The sequence below is a fragment of the Dipodomys merriami genome, unplaced genomic scaffold, assembly GCF_024711535.1.
Source record: "Dipodomys merriami isolate MVZ:Mamm:240054 unplaced genomic scaffold, mDipMer1.0.p SCAF_5, whole genome shotgun sequence".
NCBI lineage: Eukaryota > Metazoa > Chordata > Mammalia > Rodentia > Heteromyidae > Dipodomys > Dipodomys merriami.
The window spans coordinates 52,240,161-52,263,718 of NW_027206068.1; the positions used below are offsets into that span (position 1 = coordinate 52,240,161).

A 23,558-nucleotide genomic window follows, 5' to 3' on the forward strand; every position below is an offset into this window, starting at 1 on the left:
CTTACTTAACTGTATAACTCCTCTGTACATCACTTTGACAACTAAAAAAATTGAAAAAAAGGAAAAGAAAGAAAATCCTAAGCCAGATGCCTGTGGCTCACGCCTGTAATCCTACTCAAGAAGCTGAGTTCTGAGGATTGTAGTTCAAAGCAGGAAAGTCCATGAGACTCTGATCTTCAATTAATCACTAGAAAGCAGGAAGTGGCACTGTGATTTAAAGTAGCAGAATCCTAGCCTTGAGTGAAAAAGCTCAGGGAGAGCATCTAAGTAAGTCCTGAGGTCAACGTCATGACAAAAAAAAAAAAAGCCTGTTTCTGTCACCTAGTGTATAATGTGGTCACAACGAAACAATTATTTTAAATGCAAAAAAGAATGCCCAAATCAATCTAAGTTTAGGAGCAAATTGAATTTAATTCTCATTATGCTGTAACTGTACAGAAATACCAGCTTTATAATCTCATTTACATAAAAACAACAAAGTATATTAGTCTGTATTGAAAAAAAAACTCACCTTTAAGCTGAAAGGAAAATAAAAAAATTAATACTTTACATAGTTCAGTCAATATTTCTACCATGTTTCATACCCTCATAGTTTGAAATGGGATGCTTATAATATAATTCCAGTATTTCTTTTTGAATGATTACATTTTGAAAAGGTATTGAGATACCACATGGTTGCTTTTAAAATTTCTGCTGTGGCCTTTTCCCCCCTTCCTAAGTCTGAGCTTAGTTTGTCCTTATTCCTTAAGGTGCAATGCTATGTTTCCTGGGGATTTTTCTCCTGCCCTCCTCCCCTTTTATTTTTCTTTTGACTGATCTTGGCAGGTTTCAAACTGCGAATTCTCCCACCTCAGCCTTCAAGTGCTGGGGTTAAAAGACTGTGTCACACTTGGCTTTATTTGGGATATTTCTTTATGTAAATGCTTATTTGCCTATAAATCTCTCTTAGAACTGTTTTCTGCATCCCACATTTTGTTGTTGTTTTCATCTTAGTCTCACTATATTTTTCAACTTACCTTTTAATTCCACAGACACACTGGTTATTTGGCCCAGGCTTGACCCTTATGTTTATTCTGCATTCATACATTGGTCATTGAAAACCTCTATTATATTAGTGTCTCTTTCAGATCTATAAATACTTGCTATATATGGAATGCAACAAAAAGTTCAAAGGTGTTTGGATAAATGATCAGGACTGCAATTGCTGGGTTAGGGAGTAGTTCCATGTTTAGCTCTTTGAGGAATCTTCATACCACTTTTCAGAGTGGATCAACAAGTTGGCATTCCCACCAACACTGTATTAGAGTTCCTTTTTGGCCAGCATCAGTTGTTTGTGATAATGACCATTCTAATGGGTGTGGTGTGGAATTGCAGTATTGTTTTGATTTGCATTTCCTTTATGGATAGAGCTGTTGAGCATTTATTTCTTCACGTGCCTATTGGCCATTTTTATTCATCCAAAAGGTCTCCGTTTAGCTTATTAACCCACTTGAGATGTTGGCTTTTTGAAGGTTAAAAGGATTCAATAAAGCCATCAGTACAACCATGTACCTTGCAACACTATTCACCATAGACCAGGTATGCAATGTAACTGGTCCAGGTGTCCCTCAATGGACAAATGGATCAGGACAATGTAATATATATACACAAGTGAACTTGCTCATCATAAAAAGAATGATATTGTGCAATTTGCAAAGAATGGGAACATCTTGGAACAAATTATATTAAATAAGTCAGGCCTAGAGAGACAAAGACTGAATGCTTCCCTCATATGTGGAAGCTGCTAGAACTTGCCTATAAACCTATAGGTAAATACATTGGATGACATGTAAGTGTTTACAAATATATTCACTGAAATGTGATAGAGTCAAGGGAGAAATCAAATAGAAAGACAAAGTCTTAGAAAGACAAAGTCAAAGCCCAGAGGTTCTGCTATATGGGTTTGACAATCAATACTTTTGGCCATGATCCACAGTTACATCATTAATCATCTGGAGATACATCGGTGTATCTACATAATGGCAACAGAAACTTCACAAACAGTTCTTTATTGACAGTGGGAAGTTTGACATGTTCTATTCTATACTGTTCTACTTTTTATGTGACAGTTATGACTCACTAAATTGACATAATTATGCAGTGATAGTTCAGCACCTGTTTAAAAACTCGATATAAATGCACCTTGCAGATGTCTTGCTACCTACCATCCCTTATAATAAGTACACAAGTCGACGTTTACTGACAAATCAAAGCTGCATAGATCAGTTACTATAAAAGGGCATCACAACTGTGCTTTCCAAAGTTGGTTCTATTTTCTCAACTTTGATCCTTGGCTGTGCTAATGTATACTTATTTTTAGAAAAGCTACCTATAGAAACAATGCTTTATTACAAACAACTCAGAATCTAAGTGCTTGCAATTAAGCAGGAGAAAAAGGCAGAAAGCAACTGAATCTGAATGTGTTGCATCTTGAACTTTGATTGCAGTTTTGTTCTTTCTAAAGAGTAGATATTTATCCAACTATGTTCAACCCTAAGCCTGTTTCCATTTCTTACTCTGCTCCACCTGTGCCCCTTGCTCTAATTCTTCCAGCCAACTACACACTTTCCTGCGGCCTGGGGCTGGAGCTATACCCCTCCTCCAGGATTTGCCTTGTAGTGAGGAAGACTGCTGTGTGTGGACATCGTGGGAAGGATCTTTTACCCTATGTGACATCTTTGCTGCTCATATTTTTTGATATTTGCAGAAATTTTTGTGGTTTCATTCAGTATGTACCTTGCCCCCTAAGAGCTTTAAATACCCACAGACTACAAAAAGCTCCTTATTCTTTTGATATTTATGGAAAAGATGGGTGTTTTATTGCTGGAGCATCACTTAAGTCCTTTTCTTTTAGTGATACAGGGGGTTGAACTCATGTTCTTGCATTTATTCTGCTGCCTTTCTTGGCCAGTGCCATAGCTCTAGCTCTGTTTCTTACTGGAGGTTTTGGATATGGAACATAGTAAATATTTCTTTCAGTACTGATTTCAAACCTTAGACCTCTGAATCTGAGTACTCTAGTACTCTAGTATTCCTAGTACTCTCCTGAGTACTAAGATTACAGGTGTGAGCCACTGGCACCTGGTTGTCTTTTTTTTTTTAATTTCATTATCTAAAAACTTCTGAAAAAGAAAACATTTCTAATAAGCACAAAGTTTTATGAGACTATCTGGAATATAGCGGTGGGGAGGATAGAAATTATCTATTATATAGATGAACTACTAAGAGACATACAAAGTAGAATAAAATTATTTTACTAACCCAGTAAGTTCATGTGATGCCAAAGAATCTTAATTGTGTTGAATAAGTGATTTCATCATTAGGTTTAGAATAAACACTTCCAGAAAATGCCAATTTTACTAGAAGTGGTACCACTGGAAATAACAATGAAGAGGGAGTTAACTCTGAATTTATTGAAGTCTTTATGCAGGTAATTTTTAATATGCATGGAGATGCAAAACTTCTGTAAGAAAGATAACACTTTTATTGCATTATAATTTCTTATTTTACAAGTCATAATGCAAATCCATAAGCACACGCACACGCGCACACACACACACACACACACACACACACACACACACACACAAATGCAACCAAATGGCAATGTAACTACTAAAAGATCCAAAATGTAAAACTAGAATATAACAGGCAAAATATTTAATATGGCTTTTAATGAAAAAAAAGTTTAGAAATGATTGGTTATTGCCCCATTCTAGTCATTCCCCATCGGGGGAACATAAAATGAAGACCACCATTATAGGTGGTATGTGTTATCTAAGCCAATGTTTTACCCATTTTATAACATGTATGTAATATGATTTGTGGACTTCCTTAAATATACATACATATGTACATATGTACACATAGTGATATACAGTACACAGATGGTTATATTTTAATACCCCTGAACATATTAGCTTAAAACTATTACAATGTTTCTATTATAAAACTACTTAAAAAGTTGCCATAACTTTTAAGTTCAGTCCTATAGAATTAAAAAAAATGTTGGGTTATAAATACATTCTTTACAAAAGTTTGAATAGTGGTCCCGCACTCATACTTTATATTACAGTGAAAACATTTTATTCATTTGAAGGTATTTACACTTTGTTGCCCTTGGTTTCTGTGTAAAATATACAGAGAAGTTACTAGTGAGAATCTTGTAGGCAGGCCTATTTGTTAGGTTTTTCTACTGGTTCATGTTTGTGTAGGTTCCAATTCTCTTCTTTGGAATTGTTGTTGATTTCTAGTTGCCTTGTATTACTGCTGCTGCTGCTTCTTTTAGTGTTCTGGGAACACTGGGCAATTTTACTTCTAGGAACAGGAAGAAAAGATTTAACTCTCGAGACACCCAACTCAGTCTTTGATTTACTGTTGCTGCATTCGGTAGTTTGATGGCTGCTGCGAGGACTTGCCTCCTGTAGGAGAAGAGAAAGCGAATATATTCACTACTGCTCTCAGTTCCTATGATCAGTCCTCATTCTTTCTCTGAGCAAACATGGGAGTTTCTCCTATACAGACATTTTATTCAGGAAGAATTAAAGAAAAAAGTAACAAATTCCAGTCAATCTACTGCTTGATTTTCCTGAGTCTCCTGAATAAAGATGGTGGTGAATCAAGTGTTAATGAATTTAGAATCCCTTTACCCACAAAAACATTGCAAAAAACTAGGATTGAGGGAATTACTAAATTTGATGTATTAGTATTTGCATATGAAGACTCCCCCTCAACAGAGTCACGTGTGGAAGGCTTTGTCTTTAGTTGGTGGATCCAATCAGGGAGAAGTAACTGCATCATGAAGGGCTCTGACCTCATCATTTCACTGAGAGAGTCACAATTTCATGTGATGGCATCTTTTAAGGGAGGGCCTTGTTAGAGAAATTAGGTCACTGGGTGTGTTAATTGGAGGCTCTATCTTGGAGACTACCATAAATGAGATGAGCAGCTCAATTCTAGGCTGCCTTTCCACCATGATGCTGTGCCTTAACCATGGGCCCAGAAACAACAGAGCTAGCCAACTGTGAACTGAAACCATGACTTCAATCATTCTTCCTTTCAAAGAGTTTCTCTTGACTATTTGTTATAGTGACAGAAGCTAACACGCCAACCATCTCTAGGCAGTTCATCAAGTTAACTTGGACCAGTCACTTTTCTGCATTTCAACAATACTTTCTGAGTATTTTGAACAAGGTAAGTATGTTCTAGTGGAAAACTTGAAAGATACTTCCCTACCCTACTGGAGCTTACATGCTAGTGAAGAAAGGCTCCTACCTAGCAACTCTATGACTCCAAAGTTTCCATAGTGGGAAATTACATACTATCATTTTAATCTTATTGAGTGTTTCACTATCCTCTGGATCACAATCGCTCCCACTTCTGCTCAGAGGAATCTGAGAACTGGAGAGGTAAGATGATTTAGTCCTCTTACCCTAGTCAGAGAGAGGAAACTGGGACAAAAACTCAGATTTCCCCACTCACTGGGACAAAAACTCAGATTTCCCCACTCAGACTCACAGTGTTTTGCTCTATATTGCATGATGGTCTGCAAATGGGTTAAGAGGCCTCCTCAGTGAACTGCTCTGTTTACTCTGAGGTGTTGATTATTTTCCATTTTGGCTAGTAAAAATGAATACAACCAAACAGTACCAAATAATGCAATGGGCAAAATCCTTAATATGACTTTTCATGGAAATTGTTAGCTGCATTCTTCCAGGACTCTGAAATCTGATGACCTTAATATTGACCACAGAGTCAACTGGGAATGGAAGACTGGCATATCCACAAACATTTAGGTTTAACTGGTCTATATGTGGCATGGTCATGTTATATGAGTCTGACATACAGCCATAACTGAGAACCCCAACCTTAACTCCATCATGCATTTGCTCAATTGACTAAATAGATAGAGAGCACAGTTCTCAGCCCTCTCTGTTCATACAAGTGGTCATCTTTCTCTTACTCATTCTGTGTCTCAACTATCAACATCAAAAGGTTCCCAGAATTCTACCTGTAGCCATTGTTAATCTTGGAGCTTGAGAACTGGATTTCTACCCACTAGTCAACATAATTCATCCCCATTTCCAGTATATACTTTATCAATTTCACTGAGCCTTCCTCTTGGCTCATTACTGGTCAATCCTGTTCTCTCAGTTGAGCAGGAAACCTCAATCATCTTTAACAACTGCCTCTCTCTCTGTCTACCTGACCCAATGTTGCCTGAAAAAATGAGCAGAGAATTATGGCTGTATGGTGTGAACAGTGAAGAAAGGTATGATTTACGACCTTGCTATCTAACGAAGGCTCAAACTCCTAGGCCTGTCACTAAGCTCTAAACTCCCCTCTCCCTCCATTTCTATCTATTAAAGTCCACTAAGCATTTAATAATTATTTAAATAATTCTTTGAAACTCAGCAGGTGTCCATGAAAGCATCCCTAAATCACTAAAAAAATCTACTGGCTCCAGATCTTTAGAATCAGTTATAATCCTAAATTGGTCGGATAGCTGGACAACTCTAAAAATACCTTTTGTCTAGAAAATGGATCACTCTTATTTTCCCCAAACATCAAGTTTATAATGAGTTAAAAATAAAGAGGGATGGATATGGGATCCAGAGCAAACCGATTTGCAGGGAAAAGGAAAGAAAGAAGGCCAAGCTGTAAAAGTATGGTTTGGACAAAAGTTGCTTCTATAGAGAATCACAAAACAGCTATATTATGCTGCAACTGACTACATTCAAGGAAGCAGAAGAAAAAAGGATACATAAATACCTATGGATCCTTGTCACCTCCATTTGTATTTTATGGTAGGTAAAAGGGTGAAGTGGAAAATGACACTCAGTAAGCATATTCTTCTTTTGTTTTAATGAAGCTAATCCTTTCAAGTTGCCAGAAAGAAAGAGAGAGATAACTGTATTGTTTGTGGCAAGTCAAAAGGTTAAAGAGTCACATACTAGTATGTAATTGTGAAAACCATACAGGCACCAATCCAACTTCATTTTTCCTTGTAAGAAATGACTCTATGTCTGTAAAATGGAACTTACCTAAAGGCCTTGTAAGCCTTTAGGATATCTGGGTTGAGTCGGCCTCTATAGGTGTGAGAGGACAGAATGTGACGAGGTGGATGAGAACATGGGTAAGCTCTCAGGCCAGAGCTATTCAAGGCTGAGCATACAAGAACAGATAAAGTACTGGGCCGAGTGTCCTGCATGAAACAGAAATGGTCCTGGCCCTTCCTGGCAGCCAAGCCCGGGCTTCCAGGCATCTTCCCCAAAGATCCAGAGACAGAGAGAGTCAAGGGTGCTTAATGCTTCTTAGGCACTAACATGCATTAAGTATATACGTTTACTGAAAATGTTGTCATGTACGTTAGATGCAAAGGAAAACTATACAGAAAGGCACTGCCCTAAAATAGTCTTTCATTATTTAGCCTTGTAGAATTATTGTTAAATTACAGCAATTTACTTATTCAATACTGAATGCTATTATCTCTCTAGATGGGATAGGAAAAAAAGAAAATAGGTACAGTGATCCATCCTTATACAGGTGAAGGGGAGATTGAGTGCCGGAGTCAAGGAATGATGAAAAGATAGCAGTGAGAAAGTGCACAAAGTGCTGTGGGAAGAGTATATGACATGTGAAACATTGTGTAGAAAGTTATGTATCCACTGCTCTAAGGACACATTTGGAAAGAAAGAAAGGGGCTCGGAAATAAGGTGGTTGACAGATTACAGCTTCATTTCATAGGGGGTCCCAAATTCCTGGCTGTGCATCATCACCAAGGAACTTTGAAATAGTCAGGGTCCATAATCCTTTGTCAGAGCCCCAAGTGCATAAGCAGTGACATCACTACAACCCTACCTGGCTTGAAACAGTTACAAGAAGATCACATGTTCACCCCATTCATACTTAAATTGGTTTTGTTCTTTTGTGGGGTGGGTGCATGGACATATTATGTGTGTGCTTATTTATGTGTGTGGGGGGGTGTATGTGTAGAAAGCTTTATTTTATGGGCATATTGTGGACAGAGAAACATGAAGGACCAGGTGGAATGTGAAGGTAAGCCAAGAACAGGAAATGGGCCAAATGGAATGCAAAAATGAGCCAAGATTGGGAAATGGGCCAGATGGAATGCAGATGTAAAAACTGAGTGCTCAAGTTGCTCCCATGCACTCAAAGTTCAAACCATAGTCTACGTGGAAGAGAAAACCTGTAAACAGGACTCACAAAAGGGAGACAGCCAATCAACAAATTAACCACTAACCCCATAAAAACCTGTCGCCAGTTCATACAGGCATAACAGCAAGAGCTCCTTTAATACTGTCCTAACAAGCTTGGCTTCTCCTAAAAAAGAAGAGAAAGAAGAGAACAAAAGAAAAAGAGAAAAATAACAGGGGAAAGGGCAGAGGTTAAAGGGAAGCCCTAGGTCCAGGTTACACCTCAGACCAATCACATCAAAATCTCTAGTGGGCAGGGTCCAGGCATTGGAGTTTTTAAAAAAAATCACCTTAACAATAAAATTAAAACCTTTGGCTTTAATTTAAGATATCCATTTTCATGTACATAAGACGAAAGCATTTATTAAACAAGTTGACTACTATGCTCTGTGTTAATAGACTCAATTATAGTCTCTCACAGTTAAGGCAGTCAAGAGTCACACTGGATGAAGAGGATGGTCATGGAGAGGGAGGAGAGTGATGGCTGCTGACCCTATCTGAGGAAGGCATTCTGGCCTTCTAGCTGTGAAGGGTAAGGTTATTTCAAATAACAAGAGTGCTCTTACCTATAAAAAGGTTATTTCCTGAAATCAAAAGAAACTGGGCATGGAACCAAGAAATGCTAGTTGAGTTATCAGGAGGATAGAAAAGGAGAGAGCCTGATGGCTTGCAGAAAGCAAGCCTGTAAATAAGTAGTACTTTGCCCTCTACTGGCAGGTCCTGAGGAAAACATCTTCACTTGGTAGAAAGGGGGTAAGTGGGTGGCTGTCCTAACTAACACCCATCTCAACCTGCTCCTTTGAACAACCATAGCTTTTAAGAGTCCAGATAACACAAAGGGAACTTTGTCTTTAAAGCTCATTTGTCCTCAATTCCCAGATCTCTGCTTCCACAAGAAAATGGTTCTAGGGGACCAACACATTGTGCTCTGGTTGCTAATCAACCAAAGCCCAGAGCAGGTAACCCATATATACATGAGAACTGAAGCTTTAAAGATGGCAAAGGGCCAGCCTCTGAGAAAAGCATTTTCGGACAAAAATGTTCAGTGATGACTGCAGGTCACTTTCTGGAGGTTATTCTTCCTTTAGTGTTCTTTACATTGTGATGTGTTTCTAATTTCTCCCCAGTTTGGGACGGTGAAGGGAAACATCATACAATGAGCCTGGAAGTCATGGCTTTCTTCACTGCTCACCATGTTACGAGTTTGATTAGAGACCTTAGCCCTAAAAAATCCCTCCTATCGCTTTCTTCCTTCAACGTGCTCAGTTCCCACGGTTTCACACATAATTGACTCAAACTGAAGTCTAATGAGCATCAAGATAGCAGGTGCGGGGAGATAGAGATGAATAATTTAATAGTCACACCATGATTACTTTATAATCCTGCTCCTTCCACCCCACTGCCTCACACCATGTGCACACGTCTTTGGAAGATGCCACGGGAGTGAATGAGCACAGGATGTGCAGGGTAACCGACACGGCTTGGTGAACAAATCACATATCACCAAGAGCCTCTTTAAAATCTGCATCCTCACCGAATAATGGGCAGTGAGAAGCCATATCACTCTTTTTGTTCCCTCGGGAACACCATGCCATGCCGTCTCTTGCCATTTATTAACCAATTGACAATGCTCCAGTGCTGCAGACATGAAAGCAATTTTGAAGGTTAATAGAATCTGCTCGACTCTTGGCTCTCCTGCTTGCCTTTCTGATTTGTCTTTAAAACAAAGTCTTTCACTGAGTTGTATCACACATTCTGGGAGTTTAGGATATTCAGGATAAAAAAGAGGTGATTTCAATTTATATGCAACATGTTATTATTATTCAAGCCTTCTGCTATGAATCTTTCAAAGTTCACTCTATCTTAGAAATTCCAAAAAATATTTTAAACTAAGATGAAAGGATTTAATACTATTTGTCTTTTGGGCATGTAAGAATCAAAGCAAAGAGAGACCTCCCCAAAAGACATCCCCAAGTTTGAAATAAAATTAAATTATTACATAGAAAACAAATCCATTAAACAGAAAGAAAAAAACATATATTTCATTATTTCAATGTTATCTAAATAACAATCTTTCTAATCCTTATTAATGAGCAATCTTAGCTTTATTTCTCATGGATTTCATTGATGTGGTTCAAAAATCATTTTGCAATTTGCTGGGCACCAGTGGTTCACATCTGTAATCCTAGTTACTTGGAAAGCTGGTATCAGGATGAGAGCAATCTGAGTGCAGTTTGGGCACGCAGGTGGGAGACCTCCTCTCTACCAATAGCCAGGAACAGTCGCACATGCCTGTCACATGGGAGGTTAGGATCGGGAAGTAAATTCCACAATATTCCATCTCTATGAATAAGCTGGGCATGGTGGCTTATGTCTGTCATCTCAGCTATGAGAGGAAGTGTAGAAGAGGTGAACTGGCATTCAAGTACCTGCCTGGCCAAAAAAAAGCAGCAAGACCCTATCTCATAATAATCAGTGCACAAGAGAGCTGCCGGCCTGGCTCAGAGGAAGAGCACCTGCTTAGAAAGTGCAAGGCCCTGATTTCAAACCCTACTGCCACCAAAGAAGTCACCCTCAAAACAAAGCAAAAACCTTCATGTTTCCTACTGAAAGATTTGTGATATTAATTTTATAACCAACCTTCTTTGTCCCATTTTGGAGAAAAAGACACAAAAGGACACTTACCTTTTGTGACACTGGCGTGCTTGGATTATTAACAGGTGCTGAAAACGCAGGACTGTTTGCTGATTTGTCAAAACTCCTTAAGTCATCCCTAGAATCAGCAATCTGGAAAATATACAATGTACCATGTTGGGTCTATGGAACTATATTGCACCACACTCAGAACACAGCTAGAGTGGAAAACCCACAAAGCAAAGTGTAAACTGCCCAAACCTGCACTGCTCACAGGAGAGACTTGAAGTCTTTTCTTGCCTTACAAATAAGGGAAGAGAGTATATTTTTTAAAAAGTCTAAAAAACAACAAAAGAACTATCCAGGAACAAAAATAATAAGTTACTTGGCAAGTAAAGCTAGGATATACAATGTGCAAAATTTTAATCATTACTTTTTCTCTTCTAAGAATTTCAGTTCACTTGCAGAAAGGTTAAAGCAAGTGGTCAATTCTACTTTGTTTTAGTGACTCTAAGTATTTGGGTCTAACAATCTTTCAGGGGAACCTGTGCAGGCTGTGACTATCTCTCTATATCCCTCCCAGGTTTAAGAAAGTCTGGTCAAACTTGCTGTAGATAGCTGAGTGCTGAAACAGGTTAAACTTGATGCTATTAATGTTTTCTTTTGAGATTTTGGGTCACTGGTTTCCATATTTGGATCTCAAATTTCACAGCTTAAACACCATGACAATGTGCATTATACAGGCTCATTCTTTTTCTTATTTATAGAGAAAGGTGTTGTCGCTCAGTCTATAACCTGAGCTGGCACAAAGCTGGCTACAGTTCTCTTGTGCTGATAGTTCACATGCCAAAGCTAAGAATAAGGAAAGTGTGAGGTGCCGGGCACTGGTGGCTCACACCTGTAACCCTAGCTACTCAGGAGACTGAGATCGGAGGATCACAGTTTGTAGCCAGCTTGGACAGTAAAGTCTGTGAGACTTATCTCCAATTACTCACAGTAAACATTGTGGCTCAAGGGGTAGAGTGTGAGGAAACTCAACTTTAGCCTTCTACTAAAAGCTACTATGGGAAACCATGGATAGGATGGAGGATCAGGAATTCAAGGATAGCCTGAGCTACATACCAAGACCTCTGTCTCAAAAACAAAACAAAGCCAGGTGCCGGTGGCTCACACCTGTAATCCTAGCATCTCAGGAGGCTGAGATCTGAGGATTGTGGTTCAAAAAGAGCATGGGCAGGAAAGTCCATGAGACTCTTATCTCCAATAAACCACCAGAAAACCAGAAGTGGTGCTGTGGCTCAAGTGGTAGAGTGCCTTCTTTGAGCTGAAGAGCTGAGGGAACAGCACACAGGCCCAGAGTTCAAGCCCCACAACCAACAACAACAACACACAAAACAACCAACAAAACAAGGACTGGGTAGCATTCAGTGATAGAATACTTGCCTAGCATACGTAAGACCCCAAGTCCCATCCCAGCACCACATAAACAAAGAAAGAAGGCTGTCCAAATATGTCAGTGTGGTGTGCTGATGCAATCAACACACAATTTTAACTTCAGCTCTTTCAGAAGAAAGACCTGAAGTGTCATCACCTACATAAATGTTAGGTCTGTGTGGGGTGAAGTGAGATACTGTGTTCACCATGCGTCCGGCTCACCTTGCTTATGTCAGATTCCGATTTGCTGGAGCACATACTCTGAAGTTCCTTGACAAGATCTGCTTCATCATCTGAACCCAGAGAGAATCTGTCATACAAAATCAATAACAATGAGTGATCATGCTCTTCAGTCCAACACAAAGTTCAGAAAAGAGTTTTTATTTATTTATTTATTTATTTTATTTTTCTGGGTCCAGTCGTGGGGCCTGAACTCTGGGCCTGGGTGCTGTTCCTCAGCTCTTCAGTTTAAGGCTAGTGCTCTACCACTTGAGCCACAGTGCTGCTTCTGGCTTTGTTCTTTTTGCTTATATGGTGCTGAGGAATCGAACCTAGGGCCTCGTGCATGCAAGGCAAGCGCTCTACCACTAAGCCACCTTCCCAGCCCCAGAAAAGAGTTTTTAAAGGGAGAGTAACAATCCCATTTCCAAGATGGAAATCTAGACAGCTATACTTTTCCCCTTCTTTGCATTTGGTATGAGACAGGGTAAAAATTTTTAATACTGTTTTCAAGTATTTCATAAATGTCATTTAATAAAGCAACCTAGTTCACACCAAGAAATGAGAACATTATTAATAAATCACCCCAGGATTTTGCTAAATCCCACTGAAAATTCTGACTGGATAAAATTTTATTCCATAGAGAAATTTATTTGGACATATATTACTTGAAATTCCTTTCTCCTCCCTTCTTTTTTCTTTGTCTCAAGCCAGATAAAACAGACATAAAGCACATGGAACACTGTGCCAATTTCAAACTTAGATGTATCCTATTATTAGCTTATGGCCATAGGTCAGATTGTTCTTTTTACCTAGGTTCATTTCTCCATGGAGAATCTTTACCTGTATATCTTAAGGTTATTTTAGAAATTATCTAGGCTATGGTATGCAACAGATTGATCAGTGAACCTGGCAGAAAGTAACATTCATGAAGTTTCCTTTATCCCTCACCCCCCTTTTCTTCTTCCCTTCCCCTCTTCTGTAATGCTCAACACCAGGGAAAGGGGATATAAATGTTACTGGCCAAATGATGGGTTATAGGATGCATGAGGCTACTATGGAACAAATTGGCAGTGCCCAAACATTTATACTATATGAATAACCAAATCATCCTTCAGATCTCAAATTGTGCTTTTTAAAAAAAGTCTTAACAACATAATAAGGCATAAACAAATGTAAGAAAAATATGAAATGTTTGACATAGTAAGTCATTTGATTTATCTTTACTGTTTGTTGTAAATTAAATTTAAAAAGAGGAACTTACTTTTGCTTTGACAGAGAAGTGTTCCGGTTGCAATTCAGCTGTGGTGTGGTCTTATTTTTAATACCTGTTAAAAACAGACTTTTCAATAAAACGGATCACTGTCATGGTGCATGTTAAACTATGTATTTTAAAGATTCAACACTGCAATACTTTTATGCTGTTCTTGAATTAACATCTACTTGATAAGGTGTTTCTCAGGACCATGGCTCTAGCAAGAATCTAACACTGGTACAGTTAGGACAGGGATTAACTTCCTTATGTACATTTATGATGAACTCAGGAAAATAACACTGTGTAAGGTTAATCTTGGAGCCCTAACCTTTTACTTCTACCAATGATTCCTCTTCTCAATAGTTGACCTATTTATTTAGGTCTTTATTCTCAAAATACCTCAAAAGGAATTTAGTGCCTGACTTTTGATGCCCTAAACATCTCTTTTTCTACCTTTCTTGCCTCCCAACATCACTTGCTCTGTAATCAAGTATAGTTTTTGAGGTATGGACCTGTTAAATATGAAATATGTTAGGTGTTTGTGGCTATGTTTATGATCTTTTTTATTGTGAAAATACTGTACAGAGGGGTTACATGGGCAAGATAATGAGTACATTTCTTATCAAGCATTGTAGCCTCCTCCTTTGTTTCCCCTTCCCATCCCTTCCTATCCTCCTTCCCTCCAACCCTCCCCCCCCCCGACCAAAGTTGTAAAGTTCATTTTTCCACATAACGACTTGTAACTACTCAGGAGACTGATGTCCAGAGAACTGTGACTCAAAGCCAGCCTGGGAAGAAAAATCAACAAGACTCCATCTCTAAAATACAGTATGCAAAGGTTGGCTGGAAGTGTGCTTGAAATAGTAGAATGCTGGCTAAGCACAAGTATGATGCTCTAGTTTAAACCCAGTACTGGAAAAATAAAGAAAAAAGAGAGGGTGGATGGAGGGAGGGAGGTGGAGAGAGAGAGAGAGAGAGAGAGAGAGAGAGAGAGAGAGAGAGAGAGAGAGAGAGAGAGAGAGAGAGAGAGAGAGAGAGAGAGAGAGAGAGAGAGAATATGAACAGTATTAAGGGGCCACAGAAATTATATCAAAATTTTTCAAACTGCAAATTGTGATCCACTTAAGAAAAAGGAGATAGGAAATATCAGGCAATATAGTTTAACAAGTATATTGATATACATCATTTATATGTACTCAACCAGGTACACAGGTGTGTGTATATTAGTCCATACACCAGATATTTGTCACTAGCTTATACTCAAAAAGGCACAAGAAACCTTGTTAAGCCACTGACTCAAAAAATGTTTCTATAATACATACTTCAAACTTGAAGAACACAATAAACATTCAATTACTTCTGAGCGAATTCTAAAACTGTATTAATGTGGCTGGTACAAATTTCCCCCAAAGAATGGTTTCAGGTTTGAGAAGTAGCTCAGTGGTACAGTGCTTGCCGAGGCTGCTCTAGGTCTTGGGTTTAATCCTCAGCATTATAATCCTCAGCATTCCATTCCTTAGGAAATGGAAAGACATGGAAAAATTATATTAAGTGAAGTAATACAGGCCCAAAGAAACACAGGTCCCATTGTTTCCCTTATTTGCAGTAACTAGTATATGTCTGAGTCAAGCAGAAAAGGTCAGATAAGTTGATGTTAGGGGAATGAACCCCAAGATAAGTATTCAATTTTTTTTGTTTTTTTTCCTTTCATGCCATTGTTTCTAACACATTTATAAGATGATTTCTTTGTTGCTTTATATGTCCCTCCCCCGCGGTATAACCATGCTTTCACTGTATTTGATGTTGGTATAATTTGAGGGGGGGGGAGGAAAAAACAGGTGGTATACAGGTGGGCCCATTGCAACAATGAGATGTACAAGTCGTTATGTCGAAAAACAAACTTTATAACTTTGGTGGGGGAGGTAGGGGGAGTATGGGAAGGGATGGGAAGGGGAAACAAAGAAGAGGCAACAATGCTTGATAAGAAATGTACTCGTTATCTTGCCCATGTAATTGTAACTCCTCTGTACAGTATTCTCACAAAAAAAAAGTTCTTGAAAAGGTTAAAAAAACAGTTTTTGTAAAGGGAATTGAATCCAATATAACCTTATTAAAAACTGCTCACTAAAGACCATGGCTGTACTAGTTTCTCTACCCATACTTTTTCCCCACATTGTCTGGAATCAAAAACTATTTACTTCCCTTTACTTACTAGCTAAGCAGCTAAGCTTGGCCCTACCCTAGGAAGCTAGAGATTCAAAATCATTGGCCTTCCTGCTTCAGGTAAAAAGAGAATGGGCTATGTCTATGCTAAACTTTATGAGCTTCTACAGTAGCCTGCATCTTAAGGAATACCTCTTGTAGGCGTCCTTTGTGCTGATTCAATGATAAAGGTCTTTTTTTATTGGTATCAGACAAAAATAAAAAATAAAACGCTTTGGAATAATGTATAAGGAGTGAACTATGTATGCCAAGGCACAACAATTTAACTCCATAAATTTGATCATGGACATAAAAAACTTAAAAAAGTTAATTTAGAAAACAAGGCAAAGATAAACTTAATTTTGGAAGTCTAGTATGAAAATAGTATGTTTTTAGATCAAGGGCTCCTAAGCATTTTTGGAAAAATATATAAACATTATTTGGGAATATCAGAGTTTGTTTATTCCATAAAAACATGCATTGAACAACTCCTTGTTTTTTAGTGATAAAAATAAAAGCCCACCTACATTCAGAAATTGGATTGGAGCACCCATCCCTTTACCTTCCTGGCTCAGGTCCGGCTTGCTCCAGGTAGGTGAAGGAAAACGGCCTGGCTTCTTGCGAGGGCTGGTGTTCACCTTTCTCCAAGCCCCGCTCTCTCCTTTCTTTTTGCTGTAACTTGAAACAATGGATAAAGGGAAATTTCCTCCTTTGAAGTCAGCTGTATGCTGCTCTAGCTCTGAAACAACACAGATCACATTTTACCCAGAATGGAGAGATTAATGCTGCTTCATAGACTTGGGAGAAATACATTTCCACTTTGCAGAGAAATGAATTAAAATATAAATAAATAAAAGCTTGATATCCAGGCTGTGGTTTCGTGAACTGGTGTAAACCTTATGTAGAGGTCAGAATCCAAACATGAGTCAGTAATGAAAAGCTGAGAGTGAGTTCTGGAACAATGTTGTGAAATGTTCATTAATTTCTCTAGAGATGCAAGAGAACTCCCTAAGAACAAATTCCATGGAGTGTTACATAAGGGTGTGAATTCCTCTCTTCATGCATGAACCCACGTACCTGCTCTTGGGAGGGGACAGCCATGCAGAACAGCTTTATTGAGCAAGATGCTGAGTGCGGCTTTAACCACGGCCTGCTGGCCTTGGCTAGGGTGCTTTTTATCAGCTGCCTGCACAGGACCAGGCTGTCTCTTCACACAGGCTCTCGACAGTATTGCTTCCTGAACTCTGGGTGCAATCACAGCATTCCACAGCTTAGACATCCACCTTGCAAGAGAGGGGCAATTCACCATCAGGAGCAGGCCTCTTAGGAATGCGACATAACTCTACAAAGTGACAAGTCTGAAGACCAAGGGCAAAGTGTGTGTGTGTATTTTTTTTTAAGTAGGCTACTTCAAGTTTGAATCTGTCTCAAGATCAATATTATTTCAAATGAAGCTAATGGTTTGTGTATCTCTCTTGACTATGGAATCAATGCTTATAAATATTTCCAGAACAAATAAATACATAATTACAAATATGGAAAGAAAGGTAAATAAATAAAAGACAGGAGTCTAGAAAAAAGTAAGATTTCCATAAATCCACATTTATCTCATTTCTTTAGGAAGACACATGCGTGTCATTTATTATTTCTGAAGTTAAGTTATATATCTGGCAAATTAAATCTGTCCCAAGGCAAGGCTCACGTGTGTAGGAATAAGTTCAACTCTGCAAAAGGGGATCAGACTATTGCTTAAGGTGCACTGAATTAGCAACTGAAATCCATGGGATTGTAACACAAATTTGGAACACTCAATGACAATTAAAGTTCCTTTAAGAAAAGATCATACTTTTATGGAGGACCTCTACAGTGGAAACTATGGAAATTTGAAAAAGGAAACTGAGGAAGACTTAAGGAAGTGGAAAGACCTTCCATTTTCTGGATTGGCAGAATTAGTATCTTGAACATGGCAGTACTGCCCAAAGATATCTACATGCAATGACCATTCTTCAATGAGAGAGAAAACAATAAAAAAAAGTTCTTATGTCCCTGAATCACAAAAGCAATCATGAACAGCAAAAGTAGTGCTGAAGGTATACGAAGATCAAACTTCAAACCCTTCTACAGAGCTACAGTACTGGCACAAAACAGGACCAAGACCAATGGAACAGAATTGAAGACCCAGAAAGAAATCCACAGGCCAATTGCCATCTATAATTTGATAAGGGAGCCAAAAAATATAGGCTGGATAAGCCTCTTCAACAAATGGTGCTGGGAAAACAATATACACATGCAAAAACTGAAACTACATCCTTATCTATTAACTTGTATCAGCATCAAATCAAAATGGATCAAAATCTCAAGCCATGAGACTATTACAAAAAGAAGTAAGAGAGACATTAGGACTCTGGCACAGGTAAAAACATAAAAACATTCTTAGAAGCACAAAAATGCAAAATGGGAGAAATGGAATTTACTAAACTAATGTTTCTGCATGGCAAAAGGCCTCCCCAACAAGCTAAAAAGGCAGCCTACAGAAGATTTTTTTCCAACTATACCTTAGACAATGGCCTAATATCCAGAATACACAGAGAACTTAAAAATATTAAATTCTCAAAGAACCAACAACATAATTAATAAATAAGCTAATGGGCTAAAAAGAGTCTTCTTAGAAGAAGAAATAATAATGACCTATAGGAAAATGAAGAAATGCTCAACATCTCTGACTAAAAAGAAGATGCAAATCTCAACACTTAGATTAAACCTTACCTCAGTTAGAATATCCATTATCAAAAGAAAAAAAAACAAAGAAATAACAGATAGTGGTGAAGATTTGGCCAAAAGGGAACCCTAATACACTGCTTGTGGTAATGTATGCTTATTCAACCACTCTGTAAAGCAGTGTGGAGTTCCTTAAAAAAATGAACATAGAGCTACACTCTGATCTAGCAATTCTGCTTCTGGGCATTTATCCAGGATACAATAAAGCCGTCAGTATAACCATGTTCCTTACAGTACATTTCATCATAAGCAAGGTATGCAATCATCCCAGATGTCCCTCATTGGACAAATGATCAAGAAAACGTGGTAAATATACACAATGGAATTTTCTCTTCCATTAGAAAGAATCATACTGTGCCATATACTCATGCCTATACTCTTATCTATGCAAGAGGCTGAGATCTGAGGATCACAGCTCAAATCCAGTCAGGGCAGGAAATTCTGTGAGATTTGAGCAGAAAAGATATGGCACAGTAAAGACAGGGAAAGAGTTGGAACAAATTATATTAAGTAAGTCATTCCCAGAGAAACAAAGATTGCATATTTCCCTCATGTGGAAGGTAAAATTCGCCTATAAATTTGTAAATAACTATACTAGATGATACTCAACTGTTTATAAAAATTTCAATTAAAAAAGAAAAGAGTATACTTGATTACAATATTGGAATAGGGTGGTGGTAGAGCTTTAATGCATAAGGATCTGGGTGCAATACTCAGCACCACAAAAAGAAGTAGTTTTAATATATATGATTAAAGACTTCAGAAACAGACTTCAGAAACAAAAACACATTTCCCAAGATAGGAATGTTTTCAGAGCTATTAGATAAAGGTGTAACATTTGAAGTGTTGTTAAAAACTACCAAAGTATTAATCTATTTTAAGCTTCCCTGTTAATGACCAATGGGAAATAATTCAAGAAACAAAATAAGACTACCACATACCATACAGACTCCAAATTATAGCTCTGCACATTTTGTGTGAAATATTGGGAAAGGAGATAGTGTCTACTTCAGAAGCAAGGGGACGGATTTGTTTCCAGACCAGGTAAATAATGGTAAAGTTTCTTTCCAGGAAAAAGAGTGGACAGAGTAGCCAGCATTCCTCTGTAGAAGACTAAGGTAGGGTGTTCATAACTATGATGCGAACCCCAGATTACTTGAGCCCCTAGGTGTCTCCTTTAGGACTTAACAGAAGCCTATGTAAATATAGACTTCATATATATATATATGCTGTAAATATATACTTCACATATAATATATACATACATATATATATATATATATATATATATATATATATATATATATATATATGCTGTGCTTGGATAAAGTTCTGGCTTTTAACCCAGCACTGCAAACTATAGATGACAACTGGTCAGCAAATGGCAAAAATCTCATAGCCTCCAAAATTCTTATCCAAGACTCCATTCCACATGGGAAAGGCTCAAACTGGTTTCTATGAAACCTGAGACTCTGGATGCAAAAAAACAAAAAATGAAAACTTAATTATAACACTGATAAAAAGAACAGTAATTAAATCAATAAAGGTATTTCTGGGTTTTGGTAAGAAAGTACTATTTCTGCAGGGTACTAGTGGTTCATGCCTATGATCTTACCTAGGCAGGAGGCTGAGATCTGAGGATCACAGCTCAAATCCAGCCAGAGCAGGAAATTCTGTTAAGATTTGAGCAAAAAGGATATGGGACAGCTCCTAATCTTAAGTTCAAGTTCCAGTACTGTCACACAAAAAAATGCTGTTTCTATTTCATAAAATAGCTTTTCCTTCCTCTTAAATTTACTGTTGGTTTTTCTTACCATAGTGAAGACAGATCATATGCATCTTTCCAAAATGTATTTCTGCCAGGGTGCCAGAAAGTGCAGAAGCTGATTCAGTAGTTAATTTTAGGATCTTTATTAAACTGGATTGGCAACAACTTTATCTCCTTTCCAATTCTTACTGATTGTTTGAATTCACTAGCTTTATCTCACAACTAACTTCAAAGGAAAACATAGTACCTCAGGACCAATAGAGGATGAAAATTTTCAGTTTTTCAGTTGAATGCTGTTTTTATTTGGGGGAGGGGGCTGTGGTAATGGATGAGGGGGATGATGGGCATAAAATAATGCAAATTCTCTTGTGGGATTTTGCAAAAAGACTGCACAGAAAGCTATCCATTACTGCTTTTGTTTGTTTGTTTGTTTTAAACACAGGAAACACTGCTACGTGGCTATTAGCAAAAATACCTGGCTTTGGATGTAAGTATATAACTGACATGTCCTGGTCAGCCTCCAGGATAGCAGGAGTGGAGGCCAGCATCCAGTACTAATGACATGAGATGTCACAGGCAGTCTGCTCCAATTCTCCACTCTCAAACATCCCAAATGTGCAAAGACCAGAAAGCGGCACTTACTTCACTGTTGCTTGAGCATGTCCTGGAACTACAGGACAAGACAGGAAGTACTTTGGTCCCAGGAGTGCTTCCGATGTGCCCAAGCGTGCCAGGCAGGAGTTGAGCTGACGCCAGACAGACAGAACCCAGTCGACAATCTTGCACACAGGGTCACAGGGTGAGGGAAGCTGACCTCTGAACTAGAGACAGGAGTGGAGCACAGGGATTTGGCTTAGAACAATGCAGCTTCCCTTTTGGTTTCAAAGTTAAAAATGTAAAATCTTAAAACTTTAAACACAAATCTGATTTTTACCTCTACTTGAGATACTTGAAGTTTAGTAGTATACTGTTGGGTATGTACTTGGTTTTATGTGATAGAACTTTTTTGCACTTAATCATTACCATATGTCCGAGGTAGGCATTTTTACCCCATTTTATTTATCAGGAGAAAAAGATACGGAGAAGTAATAACTTAGCCAGGGTCTGTTATTTTAAACCTACTTGGCACTCAGCTAGTGGTCCAATTTTAGATTATTAAGTTAAATGCTAATGTGTTAAATTCCTTCAGCATTACATTATTATTACTTAGGAGATTCAATAATATGTTTCTGATTATTTTGTGAGGAAAATCACTAGAAACTATTAGTATTCATGAACACCTGTCAAAAGATAAAAAAAATTCGGTGCTTGCTTTCAAATCCAGCACCCTTTTATGCAGAGGAAGATTTTTTTCCTTGTTGAGGCAAAATAAAAAGACAAAGAATTCTAACTTTTCAAAATCACCAGGACGCTATAATACAGTAGATGGGGCATCACTGCCCAAGGAGATGGATATTACTCCAGAGATTTTAAGGAATAAGTGAACTTTCCTTAAGATAGTGATTCATTTTCCTAGCTAACTTTCTAAAGCATTTAGAGCTTTAGATTCCTTGGGAACGGTAAATAACAAGAATAGATTCTATTCACTTTTTCTTGTACTTAACTACCATTCAAAAGCTATGATGGCTTGTACATGTTAATATTACTTACTGACAATAACAGTAAGATCTACTTACAGTGTTCTCACCTAGAAATTGTTGTGAGTCCCACATTCATCATGTCTTATGGAACCCTTGAATAGTCATAGAAACCTAGAATTCTAGAGCACTCAAACCTCCCCTGCTCTCCAGACAACAGGCTGAAGGTTCTGTTGGTTACCTTGGTCACCACTTTCTTTCGTAAGAACCTGTGCAGCAGTCCTTGCATGGGCTCACAGTCCCAACGCAGCTGAACCCAGCGGAAATGCTGCTGCACCAGCAGGTCCGAGCCCTGCAGACAAGCCTTGGCAATGGTGCCCAACAAAAAGCAGTTCTCATGAAAGTAGTAACATTCCGATGCTCCATTTCCTGAAATGACAAGGCAGTGGTCCCCGCTCAGTAAGTAATATTGTGGCACAAATGCAATTTAAATAGAGAGCAACACCATGTATAACCACTCTGGGGCACAGATGAGAATGTAGCACAGAGAGAAGCTTCTCCATCTGCTTTCTCCACTGTCTTTACCTTTCTGAAAAGCACACGGGCTTTCGGTGCTGCGGTTTTCAAGAGGTGCCAGAAAGTCCCCCAATAACTCAGATAATGAAGATTTTTCTAAATTCTCTAAAATGATGATGATTTTCTTCTTGACAGGAGATTGTTTCACTGGGATCAGACAAGCTGTGGTCAGAAAGGAAATTAAGGTTAAGAATTTTTACAAAAACTTATGTAAACTGGCAAAAAAAATCAAAAGAACACACAAAGTGTTAGGCATGGTATGGTGGATATGCTGTGAAATTGCCTGGAACGAGTAAAGACTGGCAGACTGTTGCACATCTCCTAATACAGTTAAAGATACAATGGTCTGTCACCTCGAATTCCCTAACTGATCCCAGACAGAACATCCATTGACAATGCAATAGGCAAATAAACAGGAACGTATTTGTCTAGGAGATATGAAAGTGAAGTAATTACAACTCTAACTAATAATACATTTATGACAGAATACTGTCACATACAACGTATTAAGAAGAAAATCATGGCTGGATGCTGGTGGCTCATGCCTATAATTCTACCTACTCTGGAGGCTGAGATCTGAGGACCTGCAGATAATTTCTATTTTCTAAATCTGGTTTACAGTTCCTCTAGCCTCCATACTATGTTCCAAAGATGATAAGAATTCCTACCCTTTACTTGAAAGAGAATTTCAATGTCTCAACTCATCCTCCAATCTTGAAACTGCCTCCCTTACCTTCCCTAGTTCTCTCTGCAGCTTAAGCTCTTATACACTGAAATCTGGCCCATTTCAGTTCTGTGTTGCACACAGTGCTTAGTGATGCTTATTCCATGGGGCTTATGCCAACTCCACTTGTGGTAAA

At 38.3% G+C, this 23,558-nt stretch overlaps 1 protein-coding gene across 2 annotated transcripts in view; it reads right to left on the minus strand.

Moving 5' to 3' along the window:
• Positions 1-3,432: 3,432 nt before the first annotated feature.
• The window catches only part of Cttnbp2 (cortactin binding protein 2), a 121,713-nt gene continuing 101,587 nt past the window's right edge, over positions 3,433-23,558 (minus strand). For both annotated transcript variants that reach the window (XM_069996627.1, XM_069996628.1), the window contains exons 15-23: positions 22,708-22,860; positions 22,364-22,551; positions 21,188-21,366; positions 17,077-17,282; positions 16,562-16,738; positions 13,807-13,870; positions 12,546-12,633; positions 10,941-11,042; positions 3,433-4,460 (exon numbers count right to left, since the gene is read on the minus strand). In XM_069996627.1, coding sequence (XP_069852728.1) covers positions 4,215-4,460; positions 10,941-11,042; positions 12,546-12,633; positions 13,807-13,870; positions 16,562-16,738; positions 17,077-17,282; positions 21,188-21,366; positions 22,364-22,551; positions 22,708-22,860 — 1,403 coding nt within the window. In that variant the 3' untranslated portion in view covers positions 3,433-4,214. The remainder of the gene's footprint in view (positions 4,461-10,940; positions 11,043-12,545; positions 12,634-13,806; positions 13,871-16,561; positions 16,739-17,076; positions 17,283-21,187; positions 21,367-22,363; positions 22,552-22,707; positions 22,861-23,558) is intronic.